General features: G+C 46.0%; 1 protein-coding gene across 3 annotated transcripts in view; it reads left to right on the forward strand.

Annotated features, from left to right (window-relative positions):
• Window positions 1–17,851, forward strand: part of LOC135548054 (cingulin-like protein 1) — a 67,263-nt gene extending 49,412 nt beyond the window's left edge. For all 3 annotated transcript variants that reach the window (XM_064977279.1, XM_064977278.1, XM_064977280.1), the window contains 11 exons: window positions 6–89; window positions 2,864–2,968; window positions 8,307–8,459; window positions 9,932–10,099; window positions 10,898–11,071; window positions 12,805–12,894; window positions 13,224–13,307; window positions 13,983–14,101; window positions 14,179–14,287; window positions 14,680–14,843; window positions 15,170–17,851. In XM_064977279.1, the coding sequence (XP_064833351.1) occupies window positions 6–89; window positions 2,864–2,968; window positions 8,307–8,459; window positions 9,932–10,099; window positions 10,898–11,071; window positions 12,805–12,894; window positions 13,224–13,307; window positions 13,983–14,101; window positions 14,179–14,287; window positions 14,680–14,843; window positions 15,170–15,278 (1,359 nt within the window). In that variant the 3' untranslated portion in view covers window positions 15,279–17,851. The remainder of the gene's footprint in view (window positions 1–5; window positions 90–2,863; window positions 2,969–8,306; window positions 8,460–9,931; window positions 10,100–10,897; window positions 11,072–12,804; window positions 12,895–13,223; window positions 13,308–13,982; window positions 14,102–14,178; window positions 14,288–14,679; window positions 14,844–15,169) is intronic.
• Window positions 17,852–19,778: the final 1,927 nt, after the last annotated feature.

Consider the following 19,778-nt stretch of genomic DNA (forward strand, 5'->3'; position numbering starts at 1 on the left):
CCAAGATGGAGATGAGTAGGATGAGGATGAGGATGGTAGAGCTGGAGAGAGACAACACGGCCATGACGGAACGCTTCAGAGTTATGGAGGTAGGCTTCTGGACTACACATAAACTACACTGTGTACCACTGGACTACACAGAAACTACACTGTGTAACACTGGACTACACAGAAACTACACTGTGTACCACTGGACTACACAGAAACTACACTGTGTACCACTGGACTACACAGAAACTACACTGTGTAACACTGGACTACACAGAAACTACACTGTGTAACACTGGACTACACAGAAACTACACTGTGTACCACTGGACTGCACAGAAACTACACTGTGTACCACTGGACGACACAGAAACTACACTGTGTAACACTGGACGACACAGAAACTACACTGTGTACCACTGGACTACACAGAAACTACACTGTGTACCACTGGACTACACAGAAACTACACTGTGTACCACTGGACTACACAGAAACTACACTGTGTACCACTGGACTACACAGAAACTACACTGTGTACCACTGGACGACACAGAAACTACACTGTGTACCACTGGACTACACAGAAACTACACTGTGTACCACTGGACTACACAGAAACTACACTGTGTAACACTGGACTACACAGAAACTACACTGTGTACCACTGGACTGCACAGAAACTACACTGTGTACCACTGGACTACACAGAAACTACACTGTGTACCACTGGACGACACAGAAACTACACTGTGTACCACTGGACTACACAGAAACTACACTGTGTACCACTGGACTGCACAGAAACTACACTGTGTACCACTGGACTACACAGAAACTACACTGTGTACCACTGGACTGCACAGAAACTACACTGTGTACCACTGGACTGCACAGAAACTACACTGTGTACCACTGGACTGCACAGAAACTACACTGTGTACCACTGGACTGCACAGAAACTACCCTGTGTACCACTGGACTACACAGAAACTACACTGTGTACCACTGGACGACACAGAAACTACACTGTGTACCACTGGACTACACAGAAACTACACTGTGTACCACTGGACTACACAGAAACTACACTGTGTACCACTGGACTACACAGAAACTACACTGTGTACCACTGGACTACACAGAAACTACACTGTGTACCACTGGACTACACAGAAACTACACTGTGTAACACTGGACTACACAGAAACTACACTGTGTACCACTGGACTACACAGAAACTACACTGTGTACCACTGGACTACACAGAAACTACACTGTGTACCACTGGACTACACAGAAACTACACTGTGTACCACTGGACTACACAGAAACTACACTGTGTACCACTGGACTACACAGAAACTACACTGTGTACCACTGGACTACACAGAAACTACACTGTGTACCACTGGACTACACAGAAACTACACTGTGTACCACTGGACTACACAGAAACTACACTGTGTACCACTGGACTACACAGAAACTACACTGTGTACCACTGGACTACACAGAAACTACACTGTGTACCACTGGACTGCACAGAAACTACACTGTGTACCACTGGACGACACAGAAACTACACTGTGTACCACTGGACGACACAGAAACTACACTGTGTACCACTGGACTGCACAGAAACTACACTGTGTACCACTGGACTACACATAAACTACACTGTGTATATTCTTCTGACACTCTTTAATGGAGCTGGATAGAAGGATTATCTTACAACACTGAGTCAGGTTTGTTTTGTATTTCATCCAACCATCTGTGCTACAAATTATGGCTACAGTATATGCAATTTCTTCCACTTTTTGAGTGACACAAAGATGCTTATCGAAATGGTGAAAATGCAACAGCTGTTAATCAAGACTCACTTTGACTTTATATAGTGTACCAAGAGAAAGTTTTTTCGCTTACGACCACACCGACCTGAGTACGCCTGATCTCAAATAGTTCAGGTTAAGAGCGTTGGGCCAGTAGCTGAAAGGTTGCTGGTTTGAATCCCTGAGCTGACTAGGTGAACAATCTATCGATGTGCCCTTTGAGCAAGGCACTTAACCCTAATTTCCCCTGTAAGTCACTCTGGAGAAAGGTGCTAAAATGTGAATGTACCAGCGCCTCAAATCTCCTACTGCTTCAGCTCCTGTTATAGAATATGACAAAAATACTGTGGAGATCCTGCACCTGCTTCCCCTCTCCCCCCCTCCCTCCCTCCTTCCCTCCCCTCCTGTCCTTCCCTCCCTCCCTCCCCCTTCCCCTCTCCCTCCCTCCCTCCCTCCCTCCCTCCCTCCCTCCCCTCCCTCCCTCCCTCCCTCCCTCCCTCCCTCCCTCCCTCCCTCCCTCCCTCCTGTCCTTCCCCCCCTCCCTCCCTCCCTCCCTCCCTCCCCTCATGTCCTTCCCCCTCCCTCCCTCCCTCCCTCCCTCCCTCCTGTCCTTCCCCCTCCCCTCCCTCCTGTCCTTCCCCCTCCCTCCCTCCTGTCCTTCCCCCTCCCTCCCTCCCTCCCTCCCTCCCTCCCTCCCTCCCTCCCTCCCTCCCTCCCTCCCTCCCTCCCCCTCCCCCTCCCTCCTGTCCTTCCCCCCCTCCCTCCCCCTCCCTCCCTCCCTCCCTCCCTCCCTCCCTCCCTCCCTCCCTCCCTCCCTCCCTCCCTCCCTCCCTCCCTCCCTCCCTCCCTCCCCTCCTTCCCTCCTGCTTCATCTCCTGTTATAGAATATGACAACAATACTGTGGAGATCCTGCACCTGAATATAAACAGGACCGGCACCCAGCACCTATTTCAGCTCAAGTCAAACACTAGTGGTTGTGCTTTCGAACTGTTGAAACATTGACGATGTCATAGAGAGCTGATCTCATCTATGTTTCCTCCAGACGGAGCTGACCGAGGCCAGAGAGATGATGGTGGAGGCCAACACCCAGGAATACGCCTTCAACTTCCTGCAGCAGTCTCTGAAGAATAAGATACAGGACGCTGAGGTACAGTATAGGCTTCTCCATAATCAGATTCCACCACAGACCTGTCAGTCAGCTGGGCCTATTCTACCACAGACCTGTCAGTCAGTCAGCTGGGCCTATTCTACCACAGACCTGTCAGTCAGCTGGGCCTATTCTACCACAGACCTGTCAGTCAGTCAGCTGGGCCTATTCTACCACAGACCAGTCAGTCAGTCAGCTGGGCCTATTCTACCACAGACCTGTCAGTCAGTCAGCTGGGCCTATTCTACCACAGACCTGTCAGTCAGTTAGCTGGGCCTATTCTACCACAGACCTGTCAGTCAGCTGGGCCTATTCCACCACAGACCAGTCAGTCAGTCAGCTGGGCCTATTCTACCACAGACCTGTCAGTTAGCTGGGCCTATTCTACCACAGATCTGTCAGTTAGCTGGGCCTATTCCACCACAGACCTGTCAGTCAGTCAGCTGGGCCTATTCTACCACAGACCTGTCAGTCAGTCAGCTGGGCCTATTCCACCACAGACCTGTCAGTCAGTCAGCTGGGCCTATTCCACCACAGACCTGTCAGTCAGTCAGCTGGGCCTATTCTACCACAGATCCCAGTCAGTCAGCTGGGCCTATTCTACCACAGACCAGTCAGTCAGCTGGGCCTATTCCACCACAGATCCCAGTCAGTTAGCTGGGCCTATTCTACCACAGACCAGTCAGTTAGCTGGGCCTATTCTACCACAGACCTGTCAGTCAGCTGGGCCTATTCTACCACAGACCTGTCAGTCAGTCAGCTGGGCCTATTCTACCACAGACCAGTCAGTCAGCTGGGCCTATTCTACCACAGACCAGTCAGTTAGCTGGGCCTATTCTACCACAGACCAGTCAGTTAGCTGGGCCTATTCTACCACAGACCTGTCAGTCAGCTGGGCCTATTCTACCACAGACCTGTCAGTCAGCTGGGCCTATTCTACCACAGACCTGTCAGTTAGCTGGGCCTATTCTACCACAGATCTGTCAGTTAGCTGGGCCTATTCTACCACAGACCTGTCAGTCAGTCAGCTGGGCCTATTCTACCACAGATCTGTCAGTCAGTTAGCTGGGCCTATTCTACCACAGACATGTCAGTCAGTCAGCTGGGCCTATTCTACCACAGACCTGTCAGTCAGTTAGCTGGGCCTATTCTACCACAGACCTGTCAGTCAGTCAGCTGGGCCTATTCTACCACAGATCTGTCAGTTAGCTGGGCCTATTCTACCACAGATCTGTCAGTCAGTTAGCTGGGCCTATTCTACCACAGATCCCAGTCAGTCAGCTGGGCCTATTCTACCACAGACCTGTCAGTCAGCTGGGCCTATTCCACCACAGACCTGTCAGTCAGTTAGCTGGGCCTATTCTACCACAGATCTGTCAGTCAGTCAGCTGGGCCTATTCTACCACAGATCCCAGTCAGTTAGCTGGGCCTATTCCACCACAGACCTGTCAGTCAGTCAGCTGGGCCTATTCTACCACAGACCCCAGTCAGTCAGCTGGGCCTATTCTACCACAGACCCCAGTCAGTCAGCTGGGCCTATTCTACCACAGACCTGTCAGTCAGTCAGCTGGGCCTATTCCACCACAGACCTGTCAGTCAGTCAGCTGGGCCTATTCCACCACAGACCTGTCAGTCAGTCAGCTGGGCCTATTCTACCACAGACCTGTCAGTCAGTCAGCTGGGCCTATTCCACCACAGACCTGTCAGTCAGTCAGCTGGGCCTATTCTACCACAGACCTGTCAGTCAGACAGCTGGGCCTATTCTACCACAGATCTGTCAGTTAGCTGGGCCTATTCCACCACAGACCTGTCAGTCAGTCAGCTGGGCCTATTCTACCACAGATCCCAGTCAGTCAGCTGGGCCTATTCCACCACAGATCCCAGTCAGTTAGCTGGGCCTATTCTACCACAGACCAGTCAGTTAGCTGGGCCTATTCTACCACAGACCTGTCAGTCAGCTGGGCCTATTCTACCACAGACCTGTCAGTCAGTCAGCTGGGCCTATTCTACCACAGACCAGTCAGTCAGCTGGGCCTATTCCACCACAGACCTGTCAGTCAGCTGGGCCTATTCTACCACAGACCTGTCAGTCAGTTAGCTGGGCCTATTCTACCACAGACCAGTCAGTCAGCTGGGCCTATTCTACCACAGACCAGTCAGTTAGCTGGGCCTATTCTACCACAGACCAGTCAGTTAGCTGGGCCTATTCTACCACAGACCTGTCAGTCAGCTGGGCCTATTCTACCACAGACCTGTCAGTCAGCTGGGCCTATTCTACCACAGACCTGTCAGTTAGCTGGGCCTATTCTACCACAGATCTGTCAGTTAGCTGGGCCTATTCTACCACAGATCTGTCAGTTAGCTGGGCCTATTCTACCACAGATCTGTCAGTCAGTCAGCTGGGCCTATTCTACCACAGATCCCAGTCAGTTAGCTGGGACTATTCTACCACAGATCTGTCAGTCAGTCAGCTGGGCCTATTCTACCACAGATCCCAGTCAGTTAGCTGGGACTATTCTACCACAGACCCCAGTCAGTCAGCTGGGCCTATTCTACCACAGACCCCAGTCAGTCAGCTGGGCCTATTCTACCACAGATCCCAGTCAGTCAGCTGGGCCTATTCCACCACAGACCTGTCAGTCAGCTGGGCCTATTCTACCACAGACCTGTCAGTCAGTCAGCTGGGCCTATTCCACCACAGACATGTCAGTCAGTCAGTCAGCTGGGCCTATTCCACCACAGACCTGTCAGTCAGTCAGCTGGGCCTATTCCACCACAGACCTGTCAGTCAGTCAGCTGGGCCTATTCCACCACAGACCTGTCAGTCAGTCAGCTGGGCCTATTCCACCACAGACCTGTCAGTCAGCTGGGCCTATTCTACCACAGACCTGTCAGTCAGTCAGCTGGGCCTATTCTACCACAGACCTTTCAGTCAGCTGGGCCTATTCTACCACAGACCTGTCAGTTAGCTGGGCCTATTCTACCACAGATCTGTCAGTTAGCTGGGCCTATTCTACCACAGATCTGTCAGTTAGCTGGGCCTATTCTACCACAGATCTGTCAGTCAGTCAGCTGGGCCTATTCCACCACAGACCTGTCAGTCAGCTGGGCCTATTCTACCACAGACCTGTCAGTCAGTCAGCTGGGCCTATTCTACCACAGACCTGTCAGTCAGCTGGGCCTATTCTACCACAGACCTGTCAGTTAGCTGGGCCTATTCTACCACAGATCTGTCAGTTAGCTGGGCCTATTCTACCACAGATATGTCAGTTAGCTGGGCCTATTCTACCACAGATCTGTCAGTCAGTCAGCTGGGCCTATTCTACCACAGATCCCAGTCAGTTAGCTGGGACTATTCTACCACAGATCCCTGTCAGTCAGCTGGGCCTATTCTACCACAGATCCCAGTCAGTCAGCTGGGCCTATTCCACCACAGACCAGTCAGTCAGCTGGGCCTATTCCACCACAGACCAGTCAGTCAGCTGGGCCTATTCCACCACAGACCAGTCAGTTAGCTGGGCCTATTCCACCACAGATCCCAGTCAGTCAGCTTGGCCTATTCTACCACAGATCCCAGTCAGTCAGCTGGGCCTATTCCACCACAGACCAGTCAGTCAGCTGGGCCTATTCTACCACAGACCAGTCAGTCAGCTGGGCCTATTCTACCACAGACCTGTCAGTCAGCTGGGCCTATTCCACCACAGACCTGTCAGTCAGTCAGCTTGGCCTATTCTACCACAGACCAGTCAGTCAGCTGGGCCTATTCCACCACAGACCTGTCAGTCAGTCAGCTGGGCCTATTCCACCACAGACCTGTCAGTCAGTCAGCTGGGCCTATTCCACCACAGACCTGTCAGTCAGTCAGCTGGGCCTATTCTACCACAGACCAGTCAGTCAGCTGGGCCTATTCTACCACAGATCCCAGTCAGTTAGCTGGGCCTATTCCACCACAGACCTGTCAGTCAGCTGGGCCTATTCTACCACAGACCAGTCAGTCAGCTGGGCCTATTCCACCACAGACCTGTCAGTCAGCGGGTCCTATTCCACCACAGACCTGTCAGTCAGTCAGCTGGGCCTATTCCACCACAGACCTGTCAGTCAGTCAGCTGGGCCTATTCCACCACAGACCTGTCAGTCAGTCAGCTGGGCCTATTCCACCACAGACCTGTCAGTTAGCTGGGCCTATTCTACCCCAGACCAGTCAGTCAGCTGGGCCTATTCCACCACAGACCCCAGTCAGTCAGTCAGCTGGGCCTATTCTACCACAGACCAGTCAGTCAGCTGGGCCTATTCCACCACAGACCTGTCAGTCAGTCAGCTTGGCCTATTCTACCACAGACCAGTCAGTCAGCTGGGCCTATTCTACCACATACCTGTCAGTCAGTCAGTCAGCTGGGCCTATTCCACCACAGACCTGTCAGTCAGCTGGGCCTATTCCACCACAGACCTGTCAGTCAGCTGGGCCTATTCTACCACAGACCTGTCAGTCAGTCAGTCAGCTGGGCCTATTCCACCACAGACCTGTCAGTCAGCTGGGCCTATTCCACCACAGACCTGTCAGTCAGCTGGGCCTATTCTACCACAGACCTGTCAGTCAGTCAGTCAGCTGGGCCTATTCTACCACAGACCAGTCAGTCAGCTGGGCCTATTCCACCACAGACCTGTCAGTCAGTCAGCTGGGCCTATTCTACCACAGACCAGTCAGTCAGCTGGGCCTATTCCACCACAGACCTGTCAGTCAGCTGGGCCTATTCTACCACAGACCTGTCAGTCAGTCAGTCAGCTGGGCCTATTCTACCACAGACCAGTCAGTTAGCTGGGCCTATTCTACCACAGACCTGTCAGTCAGTCAGTCAGCTGGGCCTATTCTACCACAGACCAGTCAGTTAGCTGGGCCTATTCTACCACAGACCTGTCAGTCAGTCAGTCAGCTGGGCCTATTCTACCACAGACCTGTCAGTTAGCTGGGCCTATTCTACCACAGACCTGTCAGTCAGTCAGTCAGCTGGGCCTATTCTACCACAGACCAGTCAGTTAGCTGGGCCTATTCCACCACAGACCTGTCAGTCAGTTAGCTGGGCCTATTCTACCACAGACCTGTCAGTTAGCTGGGCCTATTCTACCACAGACCAGTCAGTCAGCTGGGCCTATTCCACCACAGACCTGTCAGTCAGCTGGGCCTATTCCACCACAGACCAGTCAGTCAGCTGGGCCTATTCCACCACAGACCTGTCAGTCAGTCAGTCAGCTGGGCCTATGTGTCTGCCTTGCGTGAGCCCCTGTGTGCATCCATTTCAGCCCCAGCCTCTGTGTCTGTCCTACACCATGTCCCCTATAGGAGGCGCTGGAGAAGCAGACGCTCCATGCCGAGGGGCTGTCCGAGAAGCTGTGGCTGTCTGAGAGACAGTTGGAGGAGCTAGCGGGGGACAAGGAGACACGGGACAAGAGGACATCAGAGCTCAGTGACACTGTCTTCAGACTGGAGACTGAGGTACAGTTGCATTAGTATACTTATACGTGTGTGTGTGTGTGTGTGTGTGTGTGTGTGTGTGTGTGTGTGTGTGTGTGTGTGTGTGTGTGTGTGTGTGTGTGTGTGTGTGTGTGTGTGTGTGTGAGAGAGAGAGAGATCAGAGTCAGTCTGAGGTACAGCACTGTTCACTTTACACTCCTATAATGTAGCTCCAAGGGTTGTGGTTAATTCCACAAATTAAATTCAAATTAAATTCCCTCCTCCTGTAAATTCCTTTTAATACTATTCAAATTTCAGGTCAGTCTTTAAATTCAGAGATAATTTAATTTCCTTTCAATTTTATTGTTAGGTAAATTCCAATAATTTAATTCCTAATTCAGTATTATCCCAAACTATTCCACATATTCAAATTAATTTCCCTCAAGCTTTCAGGGAGTATTGAAATACACATTAAAATGGTTTAAAAACAAATCATGCAAGTACTTTTGTTCAGTTAAATTACAAAGATGTATTTTTTTTTAAACATTCCAAACATTCTAATTCCAATTCAAACATTCCAAACATTCTAATTCCAATTCAAACATTCCAAACATTCTAATTCCAATTAAATTCCAATGCCACAACTTGAAGATTGTTCAAATTCGAAATTGAATTAAGTGTAACATTTCCTTGTGTTGATTCAGGAGTTACATTAACTCTGTAAGTGTTAAATTAAATACTCATTGGTGTGAAATAACCCCAGTGTTGTAGTTAATAGCAGTATTAAAACAAAACCCATCATTATGTTTCCCAGCATGCTCTATTGCAGGGAGATTTTTGTTGTTGTTGTTTTGTTTCAATATCTATGTTTTTGCTACTCAAATATAAATAACATTTTTCTAAACAAGTCCAATCTCTTTGTTGGACTTGTTCCCATTACTGTCGTGGCTGTTCCAGGTTAGATGCTTGAAGTTGCATCATAGCTTAGTCTTCCCAACCTGTTCAGTCATTCTAAATGTAGGTTGTGGGTGAATACAAATTTTAAATGTTGGATAGCCCTACTCTGGCTGGATTCCAATAGGAATTACAACTCACTTTGCAAGCCAGCATAATGTGACTTTGCAGGCCTGATGTGGCCTGTAAACCAGGAGTTTCATGCCACTGTATTAGGGTGAAACTGGACCCTCTAAATAAGGCCTCGTGAAATATGTGTTGATAACATTTCACTGGGCAAAGGCCACAGGACTGAATATTGATGAATTAAATAACCATGTCTCTGTCACCAACAAATACAGTCACGGGGGGTATAACTCTACAATTCACTCGAAAGTCAAGGCACTCTGGGAAATATACAAATAAGGCATGGCACTAAGCATTGTGTTCATTTAACACTGAAAAGGGCAGATCCCGTATAGACACTGGACCAGTTTTAAATGTAACACCCTCAGTGTACATTACATTAACCCTAGATCGTTTGCTTTGTATATTTGCGTGACATTACTCTCCCTCCACAGCTAGGGGAGGCCCAACAGAGAGCCACCCAAGCCTCAGCAGAGCTCAGTCTGTACCAGAAGCTACGAGATGGTGACCAGCTGAGGGTAAAGGAGCTGGAAGAGACGATACTGGAGAAGGGTCAGGAGCTGCAGAGAGCCCAGCAGACTGTCAGCCGTCTCCAGGGACAGGTAGATGAGTACACGGGCCTTACGGGTCTCACTGTAGTCAAATGCAGATCATTTCTGCTTCAGTGGAAACGTGCTTACAGCCATCGTGATTGTGTCGCCTACCTGACCCATACTGTAAAATGTGTCCATATGTGATTGTTCTGATTTACGCATGAGTATAGTATTCTTTATTACACTATGTGTATTGTATATTTCTTACACTCTGTTCTACTCTGTCAGGTGTCAGGTAAGCTGATAGATAACTGTATGTGTTGTCAGGTAAACTGATAGATAACTGTTTGTGTTGTCAGGGGTCAGGTTAGCTGATAGATAACTGTATGTGTTGTCAGGTGTCAGGTAAGCTGATAGATAACTGTATGTGTTGTCAGGTAAACTGATAGATAACTGTATGTGTTGTCAGGTAAGCTGATAGATAACTGTATGTGTTGTCAGGTAAGCTGATAGATAACTGTATGTGTTGTCAGGGGTCAGGTAAGCTGATAGATAACTGTTTGTGTTGTCAGGTAAGCTGATAGATAACTGTTTGTGTTGTCAGGGGTCAGGTAAGCTGATAGATAACTGTTTGTGTTGTCAGGTAAGCTGATAGATAACTGTTTGTGTTGTCAGGTAAACTGATAGATAACTGTATGTGTTGTCAGGTTAGCTGATAGATAACTGTATGTGTTGTCAGGTAAACTGATAGATAACTGTATGTGTTGTCAGGTTAGCTGATAGATAACTGTATGTGTTGTCAGGTAAACTGATAGATAACTGTATGTGTTGTCAGGTTAGCTGATAGATAACTGTATGTGTTGTCAGGTGTCTGGTAAGCTGATAGATAAGGAGCGTTCCCTGGAGGAGGAGATCCAGCTGAGAGAGAGAGTTCAGCTGCAGTTGAAGCAGGCAGAGAGGAGCGTGGAGGACCTGACCATGGAGCTACAGACGGCTGCACAGACCAAGGAAGACCTGGACAAGCAACTCAAACAGGCTCAGGTTGGTACAGACAGACAGAGAGCACCATAAACCCTAAGCCCAGTCTAAAGAGGACCTGGCCAAGCAAGATATACTGTAGATATAGAGAGAGTAGACTGTATGATACTGTAGATATAGAGAGAGTAGACTGTATGAACCGTGGGAGATATACTGTAGATATAGAGAGAGTAGACTGTATGATACTGTAGATATAGAGACAGTAGGCTGTATGATACTGTAGATATAGAAACAGTAGACTGTATGATACTGTAGATCTAGAGACAGTAGGCTGCATGATACTGTAGATATAGAAACAGTAGACTGTATGATACTGTACATATAGAGACAGTAGGCTGTATGATACTGTAGATAGAGAGAGAGTAGACTGTATGAACATTGGGAGGTATACTGTAGATATAGAGAGAGTAGACTGTATGAACCGTGGGAGATATACTGTAGATATAGAGAGAGTAGACTGTATGAACCTTGGGAGATATAATGCAGATATAGAGAGAGTAGACTGTATACACCTTGGGAGATATACTGTAGATATAGAGACAGTAGACTGTATGAACCTTGGGCGATATACTGTAGATGAACAGGTAACTGCCAAAATAATGGAAACCCAACATAGTGTCTTAATAGGGTGTTGGGCCACCATGTGACTCCAGAACATTTTCAATGCACCTCAGCATACATTCTACAGGTGTCTGGATCTCAATTGGAGGAATGCGACACCATTTCTTCCACGAGAAATTCCAGCATTTGGTGTGTTGTTGACGGTGGTGGAAAACACTGGTCTCAGGTGCCAGTCCAGAATCTCCCATAAGTGTTGAGATCTGTCGACTGAGATACGCCCACACACACAGCACCTCTTTCAAAGTCACTGAGATCTCTTCTAGCCATGGTAGCCAAAATAATGGACAATTGGGACTTGCTATATACATGACCGACCCTAAGCATGACGGGATGTTAATTGCTTAATTAACTCAGGAACCACCTGCTTTCCATATACTTTTGGGTCCTTCGTTTACTCAAGTGTTTCCTTTATTTTGGCGGTTACGTGTAACTCTAGAATACAGATAAATGGACGTAGTTCTGCTTCAGCTTCGTCTTTGAGGTCAATGCAGAGTTACTGTCAAAGCACCGTGACAACTGCTGGGAAAAAGCTTTCTAAGGACGTGTGATTGATCGTGTTTAATGACAACTGCTGGGAAAAAGCTTTCTAAGGACGTGTGATTGGTCGTGTTTAATGACAACTGCTGGGGGAAAAGCTTTTTAAGGACGTGTGATTGATTGTGTTTAATGACAACTGCTGGGAAAAGCTTTCTAAGGACGTGTGATTGATCTTGTTTAATGACAACTGCTGGGAAAAAGCTTTCTAAGGACGTGTGATTGATTGTGTTTAATGACAACTGCTGGGGAAAAAGCTTTCTAAGGACGTGTGATTAATCGTGTTTAATGACAACTGCTGGGAAAAAAAGCTTTCTAAGGACGTGTGATTGATTGTGTTTAATGACAACTGCTGGGGAAAAAGCTTTCTAAGGACGTGTGATTGATTGTGTTTATTTGCAACTGCTGGGGGAAAAGCTTTCTAAGGGCGTGTGATTGATTGTGTTTAATGACAACTGCAGGGGAAAAAGCTTTCTAAGGACGTCTGATTGATCGTGTTTAATGATAACTGCCGATGTAGAAAAGGTGTTATATAGATCGATTCGATTGATTGATTGGTTGACGTGTTTCTCCTTTCACAGGAGAAAGCGATAGATCTTGAGAGCGACCTGGAGGAGATGCAGGACAGTGAACAGAGTTGGGCCAGGAAGCACAAGAGAGCCATCGAGCAGGTACGTCTGTCTGCCTGCCTACAGCTGACCTCTCACCGCTGAACCCTGACCACTATGCCACACTGAACCATTGTTTTTCTGTTCTCTGTTCAAGTCAATTAATATAGTTAGTCAAAACATTCTCATAAATCATTTAAATATGAAAAGTAATCTTCGGGCACTTTAACTGAATCCCAGATTCCTTGACTGATGCCTGGCCAGTGAGAGGTAATTATATTCTGATGTTGATCTGATTCAGCAGCGGCGAATGGGGACAGGGTTGTGTTGTTGAGGACGTGCCCCAGTGGGTGTGAAGAACTATCTAAAACAGACTGTTGTGTTCTTCACAGACAGATCAGCTCCAGCTGAAGTTGATTCAGGAGAAATATGTGAATGAGCAGCTGGACAGTGAGAAGATCAACCTGGCGAGACAGGTACGGTACAGTACACTAACTACGGCTGGGTTTTCACTGGGAACTGTTCTAGCCTGCAGGGTGGGGACGTTAGCCTGTGGTGTAGCTATGTGATCCATCTATACATTCCTTCCTGTGGTGTCTGTAACATTCCTTCCTGTGGTGTACTGTAACATTCCTTCCTGTGGTGTACTGTAACATTCCTTCCTGTGGTGTACTGTAACATTCCTTCCTGTGGTGTACTGTAACATTCCTTCATGTGGTGTATTGTAACATTCCTTCCTGTGGTGTATTGTAACATTCCTTCCTGTGGTGTACTGTAACATTCCTTCCTGTGGTGTACTGTAACATTCCTTCCTGTGGTGTACTGTAACATTCCTTCCTGTGGTGTACTGTAACATTCCTTCCTGTGGTGTACTGTAACATTCCTTCCTGTGGTGTACTGTAACATTCCTTCATGTGGTGTACTGTAACATTCCTTCCTGTGGTGTACTGTAACATTCCTTCCTGTGGTGTACTGTAACATTCCTTCCTGTGGTGTCTGTAACATTCCTTCCTGTGGTGTCTGTAACATTCCTTCCTGTGGTGTACTGTAACATTCCTTCCTGTGGTGTACTGTAACATTCCTTCCTGTGGTGTACTGTAACATTCCTTCCTGTGGTGTACTGTAACATTCCTTCCTGTGGTGTACTGTAGCTGCGTGACATGCGTGTGGCGATGGAGGAGCTTCACAGCTCCAGAGTCCAGGTGGATGTGATCACTAAGACAGAGAGCCGGGTCAAGGAGCTGGAGAACGCTCTCAGAGTGGAGGAGAGGTACGTCTCCTTTTGTATCTACAGGACGACGACACAGTGTTTGTGGACTGGTGTGTTAACAGAGTTCTCCTGTGCAGGAACAAGGTGGTGATGAGCAACACCATCAGTAAACTGGAGAGGAAGATCAGCGAACTGTCTGGTCAGCTGGAGGAGGAACAGAAGATCGTTACAGAGCAGAAGGACCTGGTAGGATACCTGCACTAACACCACCACTACGCTAGTAGGACTGTGTCTGTCTGTGTCTGTGTGTGTGTGTGTGTGTGTGTGTGTGTGGTACGAAGTAGAAGGACCTGCCAGGACACTTTATAGTTACTAACACAGGAGAGCCATGTCAGATGGGGGACAGTGAATCCTATTTACATTCATTTTGTCTATAAACACAAGTTTATTTATACTGTGTTCCTGATAGGATCTACAGGATCTCTTGTTAAATAATAATGTTTAATGAGATAACTTTGTATAAGTGGATGTTATTTATTGACGTGATACCTCTGTTATACCTCTGAGTGTTGTAATGTGCAGTTTGATATGGTAGCCCTTTGAAGTTGACCCAATGACCTATGACCTCTCTCCATCAGATGACCCAGAGGATGCGTTCCCTGAAGCGTCAGCTGAACGAGGCGGAGGAGGAGTCCAGTCGTAGAGACACTCAGTACCGTCACACCCAGAGAGAACTGACAGAGGAGAGAGAGACCTCCAACAGACTACAGAGACAGCTCCTGGATCAGCACCTTCAACTCAAGTACGTGGTTTAGAAAATAAAGGTTCAATGAAAGAGAGAGACGGAGATCAGAGAGGGAGAGACTAGAAAGAGAGACTAGAAAGAGAGACAGATCAGAGGGAGATCAGAGAGGGAGATCAGAGAGGGAGATCAGAGAGGGAGATCAGAGGGGGAGATCAGAGAGGGAGATCAGAGAGGGAGACCAGAGGGGGAGACCAGAGGGGGAGACCAGAGGGGGAGACCAGAGGGGGAGATCAGAGGGGGAGAGCAGAGGGAGAGCAGCGAGCAGAGAGAGAGTGATACTGTTTGATCTGCAGCACACAAACACACCCTCATTTGCTCTGCAGACGTAAGGAGTCCACCATGCAAATGAGACAGACTCTGGAGAACCTGCATCTGGATCTCAGTGTAGATGAAGAGGACCAGGCTGACCAACATCCTCCAAGGCCCAAATAAAGACAACAGCACCTCCTCACACCAGCCTTTTCCCACTAGCCCTCATACCACCGCTCATAGACTTGACAAGAAACAACACATTCTACGCCGGCACCAATACTGTCATTTATCGTAGAAAATACAGTGCCCCACAAGTTAAGTGTTCAAACCTTCTTTAGACTCTTTCTCTGTACTATTGAAACGTGTCTTTAGTTTTTGTTTTCCATAAGCGGTTATGGTTATTAACTAAAGGTCCCAATGCAGCTGTTATTATCTCAATATTAACTCATTTCTGGGTAACAAGGATCTCACTCTGTGATTGTTTTCAATCAAAATGGTCAAAAAGAAACAAAAATGGATTCTTAGCAAAGAGTTTTTTTTTTTTATAATACATTTTTTTGCTGGGAGTGTCTGGGAGTGGGGAAACTGACAACTAGCTGTTATTGGTAGAGAGGTTTGGAACTCTCTTTCTTATTGGTCTATTAACTCATTTACCGCCTGGTGATGTCACCAGAGTGGGGAGTGGGGAAACTGAAAACTAGCTGTTATTGGTAGAGAGGTTTGGAACTCTCTTTCTTATTGGTCTATTAACTCATTTACCGCCTGGTGATGTCACCAGAGTGGGGAGTGGGGAAACTGAAAACTAGCTGTTATTGGTAGAGAGGTTTGGAACTCTCTTTCTTATTGGTCTATCAAAACTCCATCCCACCAAAACAGGCTGAAACTTCTGGCTGTCTTTTCAAACAGCTCTTACACCAACAGGGCATTATCATAATTTTATCAATTTCACAGTATTATTCCAACCCCACAGTGTGGAAATATATATGAAACACAGGACACTCGTGTTTTTTTTGTGTGGTTTTTTTTTGGGGGGGGGGGGGTCTGTAGAATGTTCAAGGAAGTAGTAGTTGAAGTGTTGTGATTCTTTCGAATCAAATCAAGCTTTATTTATACAGCAGGAGATATTACAGTATATCAACAATTATATTGAATCAAGCTAGCTTTCCCTGTACACTCAAGTCACGTGTTTTAGCGAATAAAAAAGGCCACTAATCAATATATAATCATTATATGATCATATGGGACTTTGGGTTAAAGTAGTTTGGAGGATTTGGACAATATTTCCTACAAATTACCCAAACAAATCTGTTGCATTACCGTGTTAACTATATTATAAATATCTTACTTCCGTACAGTATTGATATTACCTGCTACACTATACACTTTGATTTATTTTACATACAGTATAACACTTTAATTTGACTTATTCACCTCTGAGCAGAATGTGGAAGTGTCTTCCATTTGCAATGCTTGAAGGACAGACAGACTGTGCATGAATGAGTGGACTGTAATAGAAAGCCTATCAATGATTGGACGACAAAACAAGCCTGTGAATGATTGGACTATAATACAAGCCTGCGAATGATTGGACTATAATACAAGCCTGTGAATGATTGGACTATAATACAAGCCTGCGAATGATTGGACTACAAAATAAGCTTATGAATGATTGGACTACAATACAAGTCTATGTGAGGGTGAACAGTATGTTCCACAATGGACTGTTTACAAATGATAAAATGTATTTTTAGTCACATACACCGGATAGGTTCAGTGAAATGTCTTGTTTTACAGGGTCGTCCATTGTAGTACGGCACCGCTGGGGCAAACTAGGGTTATGAGGCTTTCTTAAGGGCAAATCACAGATTATTCACCTTGTTGGCTCAGATATTCAAACTAGACTTTTCGGTTACTGGCCCAACACTCTAACCACTAGGCTACCTACCTCCTCTACACTCTAACCACTAGGCTACCTGCCACCTCTACACTCTAACCACTAGGCTACCTGCCTCCTCTACACTCTAACCACTAGGCTACCCTGTCACCTCTACACTCTAACCACTAGGCTACCTGCCACCTCTACACTCTAACCACTAGGCTACCTGCCGCCTCTACACTCTAACCACTAGGCTACCTGTGTATAAAGCCAAGTTATCGCTTCTTATTGTGTATTTATTATTACTTTTTCTATTATTTCTCTATTTTCTTTCTTTCTGCATTGTTGGGAAAGGACCCATCAGTAATCATTTCACTGTTAGTCTTCACCTGTTTATGGAGCATGTGACAAATAACATGTTATTATGGTTTGATTTTAATTACCTACAAAAACAACCACAGCAACAAACAGAGGTGTGGACTCAGGTCACATGACTTGGACTCGAGTCACAAATATGATGACTTCCTACTCGACTTTAACTTTAACATATAATAAATAATATATAAATATATATATAAATAAACGTATTTCACAAAATGTACCTTTCCCATTCTTCACATGCTGGCAAGACCAACAAAGGGATTCAGGTTCCGGGCCCTTGAGTTCAGGTTCCGGGCCCTTGAGTTCAGGTTCCGGGCCCTTGAGTTCAGGTTCCGGGCCCTTGAGACCCTGTTTTGCAATACACTTCTGTATATCTTAAAACAATGCAATTTATTATGTATTTTTGTAACAGCGTTTATATGCTTTAAGGTGCCGTTGGGTATTTATTCTACTGATGAATGATGAATATTAATATTAAATACATTTTGAAAAATAATCCATGTTCCTTTTTTCTTATTAAAGTTTTTCGTTGAAATTCATTCATAGATAAGAAGGCCATCGAATAAACACTCCAGAAATATACCGTATAGCCTTTAGGAACCCGGACACAGTTTTCCTTCGCATGGAAGTGATTAGTACTGCCCATGAAGACCCCAACTAACATATTTCTGGAAAGACAAATTGACGTGATTTTGCTATACAAAAAAAAAAAAGCTATGCATATGTGTGATTTGCATCACTTAAGTTGAGTAAGTAAAAATTTGGCCCACAAATGTACCAAAATGTCTCTTACTAATTGTCACGTAATTGTCACTAATTGTCTCTGTGTCTGCACCAGACAGAACTGTTTCGTTTTTGTTCGTTCTCTTGTTATTTTTCCTCAGAAGAGGAGGAAAACCGTTACATACATTTATGATTAGAGAATGCCATAATGTATTTATTTGTTAGATAGTTCTCCTTATTAGCTGACATGGGTTTTTACAAAGTAATTTTAGATTCATAAATCATGGGAATTTGTCTGTGCTACGCAGACGTTGACTCACAGGTACGTGTTGCTAGGCAACCCACCGGCACTCTCCCGAGGCCTTCCTCCCTCCGCGGCTAAAGAAAGTGTGAGAAATGTGCTAATAAACTTCGTTGCTAGATTCATGATGATGATGGTGTTGTTGTTGGGAAAGTGAACTTCAAAACGTGATGTTGTTTATTGCAATTGACAGCTGTTGTTGGTAAGTAATGAATCTGCTAGCTTCTGACATTCATGTCCAGTGTCGAACTATAATTAATGTTTTCATTGGCAAGATTAGCAAACTAAGACATGACGCCCCGGCAACAACTACACATCGAAGTATAACTGATCAAATTATGAAAGACCAGCACTGTAATTTTGAATTCTGTACAGTGAGTGTGGGGAAAAAAATGAAACAATTGTTGTTGTCTTATCAACAATGACAAGCCACCGGGGTCTGACAACTTGGATGGGAAATGACTGAGGATAATAGTGGACGATATTGGCATATCTTCAATCTAAGCCTACTAGAAAGTGTGTGCCCTCAGGCCTGGAGGGAAACGAAATTAATTCCACTACCCAAGAATAAGTAAAGCCCCATGTACTGGCTCACATAGCCGACCAATCAGCCTGTTATCAAGCCTTATTCAACTTTTGGAAAAAATAGTGTTTGAACAGATACAATGTTATTTTAGTGTAAACAAATTGACAACAGACGTTCAGCACGTTTATAGGGAAGGACATTCAACAAGCACAGCACTTACACAAATGACTGGCTGAGAGAAATGTATGATAAAAAAGAGCTGTTTTGTTAGATTTCAGTGCGGCTTTGACATTATCGGTCAAAGTCTGCTGCTGGAAAAACACGTGTAATGGCTTTACACCCCCTGCTATATTGTTTGTGGATAAAGAGTTACCTGTCTAACAGAACACAGGGGGTGTTCTTTAAAGGAAGCCTCTCCAACATAGTCCAGGTAGAATCAAGAATTCCCCAGGGCAGCTGTCTTTGAGGAAAGCCAGAGTGTCTATGTATGCAGATGACTCAACACTATACACGTCAGCTACTACAGCAACTGAAATGACTGCAACACTTAACAAAGAGCTGCAGTTAGTTTCAGAATGGGTGGCAAGGAATAAGTTTGTCCTAAATATTTCAAAAAACGAAAAGCATTTTATTTGGGACAAATCATCCACTAAACCATAAACCTCAACTAAATCTTGTAATAAATAATGTGTAAATTGAGCAAGTGATGGTGATGCAACAGTAGCTAAGATGGGGAGAAGTCTGTCCATAATAAAGCGCTACTCTACCTTCTTAACAACACTATCAACAAGGCAGGTCCTAGTTTCTACCTTCTTAACAGCACTATCAACAAGGCAGGTCCTACAGGCCCTAGTTTCTACCTTCTTAACAGCA

Source organism: Oncorhynchus masou, chromosome 11 (assembly GCF_036934945.1).
Source record: "Oncorhynchus masou masou isolate Uvic2021 chromosome 11, UVic_Omas_1.1, whole genome shotgun sequence".
NCBI lineage: Eukaryota > Metazoa > Chordata > Actinopteri > Salmoniformes > Salmonidae > Oncorhynchus > Oncorhynchus masou.